The following is a 14,863-nucleotide window of genomic DNA, read 5'->3' as shown; positions in this document are numbered from 1 at the left end:
TAGAAGTGGAGTGGCATGGTAGTGAGCTCCCCAGTGTTGGAGGTGTTTAAGTGCAGGTGAACAGTGACTGGCAAGGAAAGCTGTATAACAGCCCCGGGCATCAAAGGAAGACATGGGCCATCTGTGGGTGTGCCTTGGCTCCACTCCAGAGCACCTCTGTGCCAGCGAGGACTTCGTGGTGGTTTATGAGCAGGTGGTACGATGACCAGGGCACCTACAGTGAAGGATGCCTCCCTCAGGTGAAGCATCAGAGAATAACCCACGCCTGGGTTCTGTTCATCCTCCCTACCTGAGTGTCTTCCATGTGTGGAGACTGGTGCTCCATTGTTAGGGCACAATTGCTTCTGGCCACCAAAGTGGGGGAGGCCCACCCTAAATCTAAGGGCTGCCTTTTTTTTTCTTTGTAGTTTTCCATAGCTGGGGATCGAGTCCTATACTTTTTCAGTCTGTGTTCTGAAAGGGCTCTGTTCTCTTTTGGCCCCCACCCCTGCCCCCTTTCACAGATCAAATACCAAGTGCATTGGCTAGAGACAAGCTGGAGTGAGAAAATGGATTTTAATAAAACCCCATTGATTTGTGTGGGTGCAAGACAAGGAAAAAGCACCTAGAGTCTCCCACCCACTGCCACCTCCCCTCTCTCCTGACCTACTCTGGGTGGGGCGGTCACACTTCGATTGGCTTCCTACATAATAGATCCTGCCACCAGTGGGGACCTCTGGGGACGAGCAGGGAGCTGGAAGAGTCGCAGTCAGCAGCCCAACCCCGAGTTAATCAAACTAGCAACAGGATCTCAAGCAGCAGCGACACAGTGGCAAGAGTAGCTGTGGCGGCGGCAGGATGCGTGGTTACTGACAGGCACCAGCTGCTGCGGCACAGCCACCCCAGCGATGTGGCCTCTCGGATCGGGAGGCAGATTCCTGGCTAATCCAGGAGGGCTGGCCCAGCCCGGGCTCCCGGCGCGGCCAGGGGGCTATGAGCACTCCTGTTAGCCCAAGTTGGAGGAAGCCCTCTGCGCCCAGAGCTGGCAGAGGCTGTGACATTTAGCAGACGCACGAGAGGGCTATGAACTGAGGATAAACATGTATGGAAATTATTCCCACTTCATGAAGTTTCCCACCGGCTTTGGCGGTAAGTATTTCACTGGAGCTTCCCGCGTGGACCTGCCTGCAGAGATGAGACGACCTGGGGAAATACCAATAACTGGATGCGTGCTGATTAGAGGGAGGGTGCATATTTTTTATATGCATATATAGTGTATTTCCATGTGAGTATGTGTGTGTGCACGCTTGGGGGGTGGGGGTGAAAGAAGAGGAGAGAGCAGAGAGCAGCGAGATAGGGGAGGGTATGTTTGCATATTAGAATGGATGACCAGATGAGAGGATCAGAGGATTTGGGGGTATTCCACAGACACCGTCTAAACCAGCGTGCTTGAGAATACATCTGAGACAGATAGAATAAGAGCATTGTTGCAGCCCAATGTGTTTGTGTGGGTGTGAAAAGTGCAAGAGTTAAAGGGAAATTACTATGATGTGTCTATTATCCAACTTGTAATGAGGAAAAAAAATGTGATGAAAAAGGTGTTGTCTGCATTAAGGTCCCCGGGATACTTGTTAACAAGGGCATGATTGTTTTATTTCAAAGCAGATTGCCCTATAATTGGATTTTTAAAAAGAAAACATAGCACTTTAATTTGCCACCCTGTTTTTCCTTCCTCTGTTTTCTTCCCTTTTGATTTGCTAATAGCCTCTTGTCCCCTCCCCTGCTGCTGCCCCCTATTCCAGTGCGAGGGTGGCTGCCGTCACTTCCACTCTGAGGGTGGGATCGGGGTGGGGGTCTGGGCTCACACAGAAAGAAAAGCCTCCTGAAGGTCCAGGTCACCCAGCCGGGCAGGGCAGCCTGATCACACTTCCCGGGCTGCTTTAACGCCCAGGCTCATTTGTCCCAAACCTCCTATTCAGTGACAGAAGCAGCGCAGCTGCCCAGCTTGGAGTAAATGGAACCAACAGCTGACCAACTGGCCTCCCCCTTGTCAGCTGGTGGTGTGGAGTTCATGTTCCTGGGAGCCAAAGGGGAGCTTTTGCCCTGTGCACGCTGGCAGCCAGGACAAAGCAGAAATTCTTGTTAGGTTTTGAGAACTGAGAAGTCCCTGCTCTCCTGACCTCCTGTGCAGACACATTGGCAATTCATCTGAAGTCTTGGGAAGGAAGCTCACCCATCTCTGGACAGAGCCCTCTGTGAGGTGTGGGGGGATGCGGCAAGGTGGCTGTGGTCCCTGCCAGGGGCCACTGGGTCAGGGGGCTACCCATTTATTAGGGTGCATTGGATAGTTTTTATGAGCCAGGCTTGGCATTAGGTGCTGGGCATGCAGGTAGCATGAGAGTCTGAATCTGCCTCTTGGCTGGGGTTTGTCACTGGCACATTGGGATGCCACATGTGTGCCCTGTCAGAGGCAAAAGGGCCTGGGGGACCATGGACATTTTCCTGGAAGAGTAATGTTAAGTTATTGGGGCTAGTTTTGTCATGTGATCCAGTGAGCATGGTGGCCATGACTGGATCTGAACATCTCATTTCCAGTTTATACCTGCGTCCTGGGTGTGAGAAGTCTCTTTAGTCCCCATGGTGGTTCCATTCACAATCGAGATGCACTTTTTCCTTTTCCCTCTAGTTCAGTTGTCTGAAACCGAAGCGTCTCCATAGGATTCCCAGGTTCCCTGAGTTCTGTGAGGTTGTGGCTTCATGATGCTAAGGAGAACCTCAATAATGGTTGGGATGAATGAGTGTGTTGAGATTAAGTGAGAGAGGTAAGAGAAAGGGTGGAGAAAGAAGTTCTAGTTCAAAATTCAACAGGGTCTACCTGCTGGGATCTTGGAGTGTTAGCATCAGAAGGGGCCTGCAAGAGCGTCTTGGACTTCTCATTTTACACATGTGTAAAGTGAAAGCTCAGGGAAGACAAGGTCTAAGGTTACGTGGAGTTGAGTGGGAACGTTCTCCCCAAAATGCCCTCACTCAAATTTGTAGTAATATTCCTATAGTCTGAGATGGTGAAAAGTGAGAGATTCAGGAGAGAGAGTGCTGAGAGATTGGTTCTTAGTTTGTTTTTTAAAGATTTATTTATACAAGAACTGGGGTACAGGCCAGAGGTGTGGGGGGTGAGAAGATTCACCAGAGACAGTGGGGAACAGAACAGACAGACTGACTGAAATACACTGCTGAGGGGAGCAGCAGGCGAGACAGGAGAGGTCTGCTGCGCCATGTGGATTGCTCCGTGGCTGGCCGGGATCAAACTGTCACTGCAGAGGCTGCAGACAGCTGCGCTCAACCACCTGCGCCACCAGGAAGACCGGTTCCTAGTTTTATTCACTTTCTACCTGTGTGACCTTAGGCAAGAATTGACCCTCTCTGAGCCTCAGTGCCTGCTTCTCTAAAATGGAAGGTATAATCCTATCCTCAGATAATAGTTTTCAATATTAAATGAACTAATGCATGAAAAAGCAACTACTATAGCACATATATTTGGTACTTAATATATATTTAGTCGATGTATTTGGTACTTAATAAAAGTCAATATTTTCATCTCCATTTTGCACAAGTAAAAACATGCAAATAAATTTAAACATTAGGCATTACCATAGAACAGCAAATTAGGAGTCTGGGGAAATAAATTTAAACCCATAAAGAACCACTTACTTTGCTGGCTTAATTTTTCGTAGTAGTGGGAGCTTGAGTATTTCATGGGATTAGGTTCAGATACAAGGAAACACAGGGTGTGCCTATGAGGAGCTGGGTTAACGTGGAGGAGTAGGAGGGGAAGGGCTGTCTAAGTTGTTCAAATATCTCCCCCTCCCCCTGCTTTCTCTCACCATTCCGGAGGGAGGAAAATAATTATTTTGTTTTGCTTTGTCTGTTGATATTTTCCATTTTGGTTGCATGCACCACTTAAGAGGCTGCTGAAACTCTGAGCACCAGGCACCACCCCATTTGCAGGGATGTCTGTCTGAGGATGCTGGGGGCTTGCAGCGTGAGGAGAGCAGGGAGGTAGGAGAATCTGTGCACAAGTAGGGGACATTTGAGGTTTGCACTGGATGTCACCTGCAGTCTCTATGTCTTTGCCCCAATGCAGCCCTTCTTAGGTGTTTTGGTGTGTGACTCCTGCATTTTATAAATCTGCAAATAGCACCAGGGGGCTCCTGTGACTTGTGTGGGGATCTCTAAGGAAGCAGTGTCCCCCTGGGGCCCCATACCTGGGATTTGGGTTTGGGCTGTGCTGACCATATGTCCGAGCGTCATCCTATCAGTCAACAAGGGACTGGCCAGTTGGCTGGAGGGTAGTGACTATCTGTTTGCAGCGGCCCCACCAAAGTGCCTGCTCCCCTAGCTCTAGGCCCTGCATGGGAGAGAAACTTTTTGTCTCTTCTCTGCCACATCTTGGCTATGCCAGCTGCTCAGCAAGAGATTTATTTGCTTGGATGAGACCGTTGCTACCTCTAAGAAGATGGCAAAACAAAGTTTATAATCCACCCCCATCCAATTGTGCATAATCCTCCCGGTGAGAGAAGCACTGAGACAGGTTTCTCTGATTTCACTTCACTGCATAAGGTGGCACTTACCAAGTGCTAACACCACAGTGAGCTCTCTACCAGCATCAGCGGATTCACTTCTCATGATGGTGGCAGATAGGTGCAGCTGCCATCATTATCACACTCATTCATGGGCTGGGAGGCTGAGGTGTAGCCAGGGGAAATCACTGTTTCAGGTCCCATAGCTAGAAAAATGACAAAGCCAAAGATTTGAACTTGGAAGTCTGCTGCAGAGTTCAGATTCTGTGGAGCTGCCTCTTAGACTCCTGGGGCCACACACCTGCTCCAGGAGCTTTGGGCTCACCCCTGGGGGTTCAGCGTCACTGACCAGCCTCAGCACTGCCCAGTGCTTACAGGCTCATGGCTTCGCTGCTAGGGATATAACACAAGATAGCTCAGCCATTACTCAGGAGCAGCGGTGGCCTCTGGAGACTTCCAAAGGTGGCTAATTGGTGGCTTCTTCTGTGGAACCTACTGATTTGCAAAAATCCTGCTCAACTGACTGTTTGTGTAAAATATTCCCTTTCACCCAAGAATAGTGGTACAGCAGGGTTTGAGTTGTAGGTTAGACTGTGCATGAGTGTGTGTGTGTGTGGGGTGGGGAGGGTATGTGTGCACATGCCGGTGTAAGGGTGTGTATATGACAGAGCATGCTTTTTCCTCACATAGATGTGTAGGTGGCTAATTGGGACCGACTATGGGTGTAAGTGGTTAGGGGTTATGTAGGGAGGAGTAACTGTTTATTAGATTTTGGAAGGAACATATTTAGTATAAACTAGTTCCTGAAATAATCTTACCAAGAGTTAGCTAAATAGCAACTGGGGGAAGAAATTGTGGAAATTGTGCAAAGAGTAATTTAAATGCTCCACCTCTTCCTTACCTTCTTTTGTAGCTTCTGTGTTTACAGAGAATGTAGCCACTGGAGATAGGTGGCCAGGATGCTGGGGGCTCCCAGAGGAAGCTGCTTTGTGCGTCTCTTATTTGAAAACAGGAGACACAGAGGCCCAGGGAATGTAACTTACTTTCTGGATTTGGTTGACTCTCAGGATGCAGCTCCTGGTTCAGTGATCTTCACAAAAAAAGTGAAGATAATTGCTAACATCTATGAGGCACCTACTATATGCCAAACCCTTATCCAAAGGCATCACATGCACCATCTCACTTAACATTCTCAAGGACCCCAGGAGGTAAAGTACCATTATTATCATCCACCCATTTTATTGCCTGGAGTGTCGAGCTGAGCCAAGATCAGCTAACTGGTAAGGAGCAGACCCAGGACACAGACCCATGTTAGAGCTGCTGTGCTTAAGGCTGCAATGCTGTTGCCACTTGTTGGCTGCTGGGGGCTGAGGGGTGGAGTATAGAGGACATGGGGGAGGGGGTAGAGTTCTACCCAGATCAGCTCTAGATGGGTGAATTGTGTGTGAGAACAGCAACTAGCGTATTCACTTCTTACTCTGGGCTTTCACAACTTCCTTTGGGATCATCATGCAGTCTTTACCTCCTGAACTTGCATAATTGCAGAAAATGAATCAAACAAAGGGCTGGGTCCTTGAAGGTGTTAATAGAACAAAGTTCACATTTTTTTCCAGGTGGGCCCTATTTTTTTTTTTTTTAACTACATGGAACTTGCTTTTGCATTCTAGGGCAGAGGTTGGCAAGCTTTTTCTCTAAAGGGCCAGATATTTTAATCTTTGCTGGCTGCAAGGTCTCTATTGCAATTGCTCAACTCTGCCGTCAGTGTAATGGCAGCCACAATCCACGCAGGCGCTAACGCATGGGATGTGGCACTGTCCCAGAAAGTTTGCTGACCCCCAGGGATCATTCTGGAGAAGTTTTATCCCCAGTTCTGGTAGTTTTCCAGTTAGCAGGATTCCCAAAACTCACTCTAAACAGCTCTTGCTGGCCTTTATGCTTTAGAACAGAATCTCCACAGCCAGCCAGAGGGATCCATGACTCTTCTGGCTGGACCCTCAGTGACGGATGGGAACACCTGGGAGGCAGGTATGGCTTGCCCAGCTGGTGGCTATTTGTGGCCTTTAAGCTGGATTCCCTTGAACTTTGGGGGCCATTTGGGGTGTCAGGAAAAAGAGGAGTCTCAGTCACAGAGAAACCTCCCTCCATTCTTTGGGGAAATAACTCAATGCTACCAACCACATTGGTCAGAGTTGCCCTTTCACAGAATGGGGAGTCAATAAAACAAAGTCTGGAAAATTGTAGGCACACAACACAAGTTAGTTTCCTTTCCCCATTTAAAAAAAATTAGAGACTGTGGTACTCAGTTCAGCTACAATTTTGTATGTGGACACTATGACTGCCCTTAATGCACCGTGTGCTGTGTGATGTGTGCTGTGTGATGCTGACAAAGGGAAGTACATGGACATGGATTCTGTGCCTGTTACAGAAAATTAAGTTTTAAATTATTCCAGGGCAGGAGCTCATGAGACACGGCCAAAAAGAGTTGAGGCCTGGGGCTTCTGACCCTTAAAATCTTCTGGAGACCTTCTCCCAAGGTTACTGACCTTGATGAGTCATGACCCTGAGCTTCCTCAATTGAGAAGTGAGCCACCTGACCCTCCATCTTGCTCCATCAGGTACTGTAGTGGAGAAAGGGTGAGGCAGACAGGGTTTCTGGGTTCAAGATCAACTGCAAATTCTTGCAGGAATTTCAGACTTCAATGTCTAAACTTAAAAAAAGGAAAGGCTTATGATCTTCAATTCAAAATGCATCTATAAAAAGTCAAAGGCGTGGCAGTGAAAGAGCCTAATAACATGTTATAGGGCAGGGAGAGGGGCACCCCAGACCCCACAAACCTGCCTGCTCTAAACAGCTTCTGCTGTCTGCCGCATCAACACAAAACAAACGAGACTTTAGTGGGAAGGAACTTTAATACAATTAGCGAACAATACAGAAATGACAAAGAATATGGTTTCTAAATCAAACACCCAAAGTTCCCCGTCCCTCGTGGGTAAAAGTCCACCCAGACGGGATTGGCCCAGAGTAAGGCCCGAAAGCCTGCCACAGTCTAAAGCACCTTTCGTTGGGGACCCATAGAAAAGGGTCAGAAACAGCCAGACAAGTTTGGGAGGAAACGTGCAAAATCAAAATCAAGATAAAAGGTGTCACTGTTAGCCTCCCCACGGGTCTCTCACCCACATCTGTGTCATCCAGGCCAGGACCAAAAGGCAAGGGTAGCTTCTTCATGTGTCTCTCTGCTCCATGTGCCTTCGCCAGGTCTCCTTCTTGCTCTCCATCCTGCTTCCTTCCCTCTCCTGCTGCTGCTTCTCCCTGCTCAGCTCCATCCTTTGGATGGAGCAGGGAACCTGGAAGCTCCCCTTTCCCTGGGAACTACCCTCTTACAAACACTTTGGAGTATTTCTTCTAAGCTGGCCACTTGCGCTTCATTTCTGTGACTTGGTGTCTTCCCTTTGTCCCTCTTCTTACTGGCCTCTACTGTCATGGGGAGTAAGGCTCTTGGAGGGTTTGAGGATCACACTGTTGGGGGGAAAGGATTTCCTGAACGGGGTTGCCCTGTAACAACACTACCTGAGTTTCTCAGCCTTAATGGTGTGGGGAGCAAAGCCAAGGTTTGAGATCACCAGCAGGGCCAAACATCCCAGGCTGGCCTGGAAATGTCCATCAATCAGTCAGTCAGCACACAGTGGCTAAGCCCTGGTTGTGCAACGGTTGTGCAGGATGCCAAGAACTAACACCCACCCCTGCCCTGGAAACATGTATAAATTAGTTACAAGCTCTGAAGTTTGTGGATCATTTGGAGATTATTATTTGTGAAAATGTTTCTTGGGCTGAGGTTGAACAAATGGATCCAAGGAATTTTGGTACTTCGAACCTGAGAATAAATGCTATACATGTTACCAAATGGTAGCATTGCCCTGGGAATGTGGCTCGCTCTTTTTTAAGATGATGATAGTCTTAGAAGACAGTCCCTATTGCGAGGGGTAGGGAGAGCATGTCTGAATATAAAAATCCAGAGAGACAGAGAGAGTAAAGTTGTTGGGGTGCAAAGAAAACATCTCATATACCTCTGGGGTCATCTTGGCTGCCAAGTAATGAAACAATCATCATACAGATTGATAAGAGAAAAAGCCAAACAGAAGTTTACTAAAAACATTTTTACCTCCTGCGTGCATGGGAGAGGTCCAGTAAAGCTCAGTAACTCACCCATGTGGCTTCAGACACCATTTTAAATAATCTCAGCTAAAACAAAGGCTATGGGAGGTGGGATAGTCAGGGAAGTCAGTTATGGGCGAGGTTACTGGGATTGGCACAGTAAACAAAGGCACAACTGTTATGCAGATTTAATTCTGTGGTCTCCATTGAAAAGCAATTAAGAGATTAGAACTTCACTTTATAGTGCTGGAAACACCCTCACAGAGACAGATTTCCCTTTGCACATGTAAATGTCTCTTACAAGGGACCCCCTCTATGAAATAAACCTGCCAAAAAAATTATGTTTTTGGAGTGGCAGCTTTGCTCCCCTACAAAGTCATAAATTTAAGAGCTAGGTATGGACAAAATTGGTGTTCATTGACTTGAGGAACAAGAAGTCAATGCCTAAAATTCATTGCCATTTGTCCTGGTAGGTCTGCTGGTAAAATATACCAGTACATTGAACTGATTTAAAAGGACAGGCAGTCATTGCTTGCCAGTGGAGTATCCTGGGTACCTCTTCTGTGCTAAGGAGAGCACAACATCTCTCTGTGTTACAAGGCAGGAGAGGGGCACCACCCGGTTACATCTGTACCAGTGAGATCCATAATTTGGTCCTGTGTGGGAAAGGCACTATGTAAGCAAGATGCTGTGAATTACAAGTAGAAAGGTTGGTAGAAATTGAAATGATGGGCCTCAGAGTCTAGGTCTGATAATCACAAGCCTTGAAAATGTCACTTTATCATTCTGAACCTCAGTTTCCTAATCTGCCCAATTGTTAGTGCATGACAAAGAGGCACTGGGCTATTAAGGGGTGCATACTCTGAAAGGGATTTTGCCATCTGCATACACAAAAGCAAAGGAAGCAGACTCTTAGTGTGAAAGATTTTTAATAGAATTAGTGTGCATAGAGAGAGAGAAGAATAAAACTCCCCACTACCTATCCCCTCATGGGCAAATGCCCAATCAAACAGGCTTGGCTTGAAGCAGGGTCACTGGGACCTGAATGCTTGCCATCAGTCTAAGGAGCCTTCTGGAGGGGAACTAGGGGACAAGCTAGGTCTCAGAGAGTTGGGGCAGAAGGAGAGATTCAACATTAAAAATGTGCTACATAATGCAATATGAAGTCAAGATAATGACTGCCACTGTCTCTGCTAAGGGCCAGGAGCAGCCTCCTTATGTGTCTCTCATCCCTCTTGCAAGTGTCTCTACATGTCTCTACTTCATGTGTCTCATCCAAGTCTCCTTTCAAGCAGTTCTAGAATGCAAGTTGGGGCACAAAAGCAAGAGACATAGGCTCGCCCTGCCTTTCATGCTTTATATGTTCACATGGTTTCTGAGCTCCTCCCCGGTTCTCAGTAGCTTCCCTACTCAGGAGGTCTGGCTCATGGCTGCGTGTAAGTGGAGGTGAGGAAAATGGTGCCTCCTGTATGCAGGTGTATCTGTAACACAACGGGGACAATTTCTGCCTTACGAACTGATCAGAGCCAGTTTGAAACTTGAATGTCATAGACAGTGGCCCCCAGGAGGGATCACGATATCCCTAGCATATAATTATAAAGGGATTTATGAATGTCTGGCAGTACATATAGATGGTATAAGCTGCGCCCTAGAGCCAGAAAACCTAGTATTTCTGTCCAGACTTTGTGGCCTTGGTAAGTTAGATACTCTCTCTGGAATTATTCTTTTGTCTGAAATGAGTTGGTTCTTCAAGTCCTGAGATTCTGTTTTTAATTCCAAACAATGTGGTGTTATTAATTTATGACATAATTAATTTGGAATGGTGATTAACATGGTCATGCTCTAGACTAATTTGTATTTGCTCATTCATGAAAAAATAACAAAAAATAGGTTTGTTAAAACAAATAAGATTATAGAAGTGTTGAGCCTATTTAAGTTACATCTGTTTTCAAGCAATTTGAAAAGCATAGCAGAAGCATCATTAGCATATTAACGGGGTGTTAATTACAAAAGAGTCTTTACAGCAGGTTTTATAAAATCTCCACTTAATATCCATTAGCTGGTGGTACTTAAAACACAAACTCTTCACGTGTGTTACTTAGAAGTAATAAAATTGTAATTTAAAAGTGATCTGCCAACTTGTCACAAATTTAGACTGATTTTTCTCTCAATTGATCCAAATGAGTGAGTTTTTGCCATAATTATATGTAATGCTGGTAATAATGAGGCTGATTATCAATCTTTGCAACTTTTCACTATTTCCATCATTACAGATTTTAGGGGGAGGTGGCAGGGGTGGAGGGAGATAGGAATGGAGAAGGGGGGAGAGGGAGGGAGAAAGGAAAAGATATTGCTTTCCCCCTCCACCATCCAAGTGCTAGAAGAAGCCACCTCAGGCCCTCCTTTGGGGATAGGTGCCTCGGGGGACTGTCTTGGGCTGGCTTTGAAAGGCTGGTCAGGGCTGGCCTGCATGGAAGGAATCAGGGGAATCAGTCTGTGGACTGTTGAATCTTTGTGTCCTTATGTTCCTGCCCAGAGGCCCTGGGGGCTGACCATGGGGACAGAAGGAGGAGCTTCCCTCCCACCCCCAACACACTCTTTTGCTTTCACAGTGCTCCTTTATTTTCCCTATTGAGAAAGCCCAAAGGAGATTTGGTAGCAGAAAAGGTGCCCATCAAACGATACAGCTTCTACTTCTCTTCCCTATTCCCTGGGAGTTCAAGGTCTGGTGTCTTGGTGCACACGCATCTGTGCAAACATAGAGCTACGTGCCTATAAAATACTCTCTCATCCAATCTTAGGGTAACTGTGTAGCTCAGATGTGTGAGAGTGCTTTTAAATGCTGATAACAGTTCAAACATAAGCAATGCATTTAGCAAATTTTTGGCATCCAGTGCCCCTTTTCTGGAATGAGGAGAGAGGAAAAGTTGGGTTTCACTGGGAACCTTGAAGAGAAACAGAGCTGGGGTTTGAGCTGTGAGGCTGGAGTCAGGATGGGCAGTGTCCAAGTCAGAAAGTGCCAGGGTCCAATCCTGAGACAGGGCAAGGGTTGGGTTGGGGAGGGCAGGAGTAGGAAAGAAATTGGAGCCAGGGAGCATGAAAGAAGAGCTGAGTAATTGCTATAAGGAGTGGCACAGCCAGTGATTATAGTACATGGTGGGCCTGGTATTGAAATCCACAGCTGCTGCTTTTCCTCTAGGTTAAATGCCACCTGTATCCTTTACTAGCCTTAGTTCCCTTGGGCAAATTACTTAATTTCTCTGTTCCCCAGTTTTAGCATTTGTGCAATAGTAGCAAAAATAGTACCAACCTCTAAGGGGATTGTAGGTATGAAAGGAATCAATATATGTGAATTGTTTAGAACCATGCCTGGCTCATAGCAACTGCTCAATAAATGTTATCTGTTATCTGTTGAGTGGAGGGGATGACATTAAAGTATCAGTTAAAGAGCCTTATATGGCTGCCTCCTGCCCACCTTGCTTCTATGTAGTAAGAGCCGATCAGCACAGCCAACCAGTGACTAAGTCTCCCTGGGAGTAGGAAAACAAGTCACGTGTCTGAATAGTTTGTGATTCTTGGGCCTGTGCACCCCATCCCTTCATTGGAGAAGAGGAGGAAGGATTGGGTATGGATTATGCCTGGCTTGGGGGGGGAATAGAGTGGGACATGGCTCTGAGATGTCCCCTTAACTTCAACGGGAAAGTTCTGACTCTTAGAAATAACTTCCTACCCTTCCCCACGGGTGTTAACTGTTATCAATGATTCATTACAAGTTTCCGTTCCACCCTGAAGAGGGTTGCTTAATGGGACAGCAAACCCTCTACCCTGGCAGAGGAGTAAAGGGGTGGAAACACCAAGCCTCATGGAGGCTTGTCTAGCCAGTCAGAAGACTCATGCTTGACATTTCACTTTTATTGGCTGAGAATGAGGTTGCTAAGCAACTTCCTCACCTTGGTAAGGATCCATAGTTCTAAGTACTGGGTTTCTCTTTCTCATTAAGTCCCTTTTCGTCATTCCCCTCAACCCCCAAACACACAGAGACACCTGCAATTAATTATTCAGAGATTTCAAAGATTTGGCTTTTGGTAAACATTAGAGACATGGATTTCTTATGTAAATAATTGAGTTGGCAAACTACATATAGTTATACATATTAATTAAAGTGGTTCTATTCATTGATTAGTCAACAAATATTTTTTGAGCATCTACCATGTCCCAGGGACAGTGCCAGACGCCACAGTGATAATCATTAACAGCAAGGGTGGAATGAAACTATGTGACAACCACAAGAGTAAGTAGCATTTGGAATGGAAGTCAGCATAGAGGACCTCCATGAGGCAGGCTGGGTGATGGGGAAATCTGGGTGATCCTCGGGGAGGGGTGGGGGTGGCCGAGATGATGACGCAGCATCAAATAGCAATGGCTATTTACTCACCAGTTCAGAAAACTCAATATTATGAGCAACTGGTGTATCCAGTGTATGGCAATGACTCTTTTTAATAGAGCATTTGCTTCTGGGCTGGCTTCGGCTAAACCCTTTTCCTACATAATCTTCCACAATGGCATTCAAGGCAGACAGGGCCCTCCTACACACATTCGCAGTACAGTAAGTAATTGTGGCTGCTGCCGTGGGGCCGGTGGCCTGGTTGCTCTCGGCATCTTCTAAGGTAGAGGGTGTGTCTACATTAATGGGTGAGAAGTTGTGGTTCAGAGAGGTTAAGTTCCTTGTTCAAGTTTATACACCTGGGAAGTGGGGGTGCATTGAATCCAATCTAGGACTTTCCGGCCTCCAAGTCTTTCTTCTTTATAGATGGCACCCCTGCAGCCATAGCACCACGATGCACATGGCAATGTTAGAAATCGATATATGTACCCACCCTGCAGATTCCCCACAGCTTTGGTTCCTGGTGATGGTGTCAGCATCCAAGCTGCAGTTTGAGGTCCCAGTAAACCTGAAGGTCTAACATGGTCTGGCTGGTGATGACAGGACTCCTCGTGAGTGGACCCTCTCAGACCACTGCCACATGCCCTTCCTTCTCTTAGATACTGGTGAGCCAATCCCCCTTGAGTGTTCATGACATGGCACTGGAAGGGATCCTGGAGGCTACAGGGGCCCAGCTCCCCACTGCAGAATGAGGTTCAGGAATAGGACCTCCTTAGGTATGTTGCCAGAAAGGGAGAGAAGCTGCCAAGGAAGTCCACTGGCCCCTGCCTGTTTGATGAGGTAATTTTTATTTAAATCATTGCCTGCACAAGAAGAAGAGCTCTGGGGAACATAGCATCCCTGCATTCCCTAGGTGTTGATCAGAGGCTTGGTGTGAGGACCAAGAGGGGCCAGGGAGCAGGTGAGGCCGGGGAGAACTGGACTGAGGGACCAGGGGGAAGAAAAACGACTTAGGGTTTGGACTTGAAGCCAAGTTTTTGGAAAACTGTGGTGCCTATGGGGTCCTGGCTATAGTGGGGTCCATATGAGTCCTATGGAAAAAAATTTAAAAAGGAGTGAGAAAGGAGGCTGATAAAATGTTGTGGGCAGCTGTGCGAGAATGGATGAATCCTCCATCAAGAAACATTTTTGTCATGAAAGTCATTGCTTTCCACTTTTTCTAAAAGCAAAGCTACTAATTTCGAAGAACCACCAGGTCATTATATGAGGCAAAGAACCAAAATGCACTCGTGTAAGGTGCATTTGTCATTCGGAATTAAAAAAAATGTCATTATAAAATAGCCCACCTCTTCTGGGTCTTTGATGTTTATTCAGCAGAATAAATCACATTTTTAAGGCCATTGCAAACCAAACTGTAACTTCCTTTTTTATTCTATCTCAACAATATACCATTTAACATACTACTGAGTAATCAAGGCATATTTAAATTGCCTTAATTATTATTATTACTATTACTATTACTAATAATAGCAATTTACTTAAGTTTCAAATCTCACATTATTTTCTTGAAGCAACTTGTAAATTCTCCAAGGTTCATAATATATGTTTATTTTTTATGCAGGTCGATGTTTCTTAACCACCATTCCTTTGCTCCTCTTGGTGGAAGTCTACATATTGAGTATCCTCCTACTTGGACTTTCCCTTAGGCCAATTGACTCTTTTTTTTTTTAAAAAAAATTGATCCGATATTTTTAGGCAGATGGTTTTGTA

General features: G+C 46.2%; 1 protein-coding gene across 1 annotated transcript in view; it reads left to right on the top strand.

Annotated features, from left to right (window-relative positions):
• Positions 1-1,079: 1,079 nt before the first annotated feature.
• The window catches only part of RXRG (retinoid X receptor gamma), a gene marked incomplete at its 5' end in the record, with an annotated part of 44,958 nt that continues 31,174 nt past the window's right edge, over positions 1,080-14,863 (top strand). Inside the window, one exon of the mRNA XM_084250477.1 lies at positions 1,080-1,128. Within this exon, the coding sequence (XP_084106603.1) occupies positions 1,080-1,128 (49 nt within the window). The remainder of the gene's footprint in view (positions 1,129-14,863) is intronic.

Source organism: Talpa europaea (assembly GCF_964194135.1).
Source record: "Talpa europaea genome assembly, chromosome: 12".
Taxonomy (NCBI): domain Eukaryota; kingdom Metazoa; phylum Chordata; class Mammalia; order Eulipotyphla; family Talpidae; genus Talpa; species Talpa europaea.
Note: the sequence above shows the minus strand (reverse complement) of the source record. Positions and strands in the feature narration are given on the sequence as shown.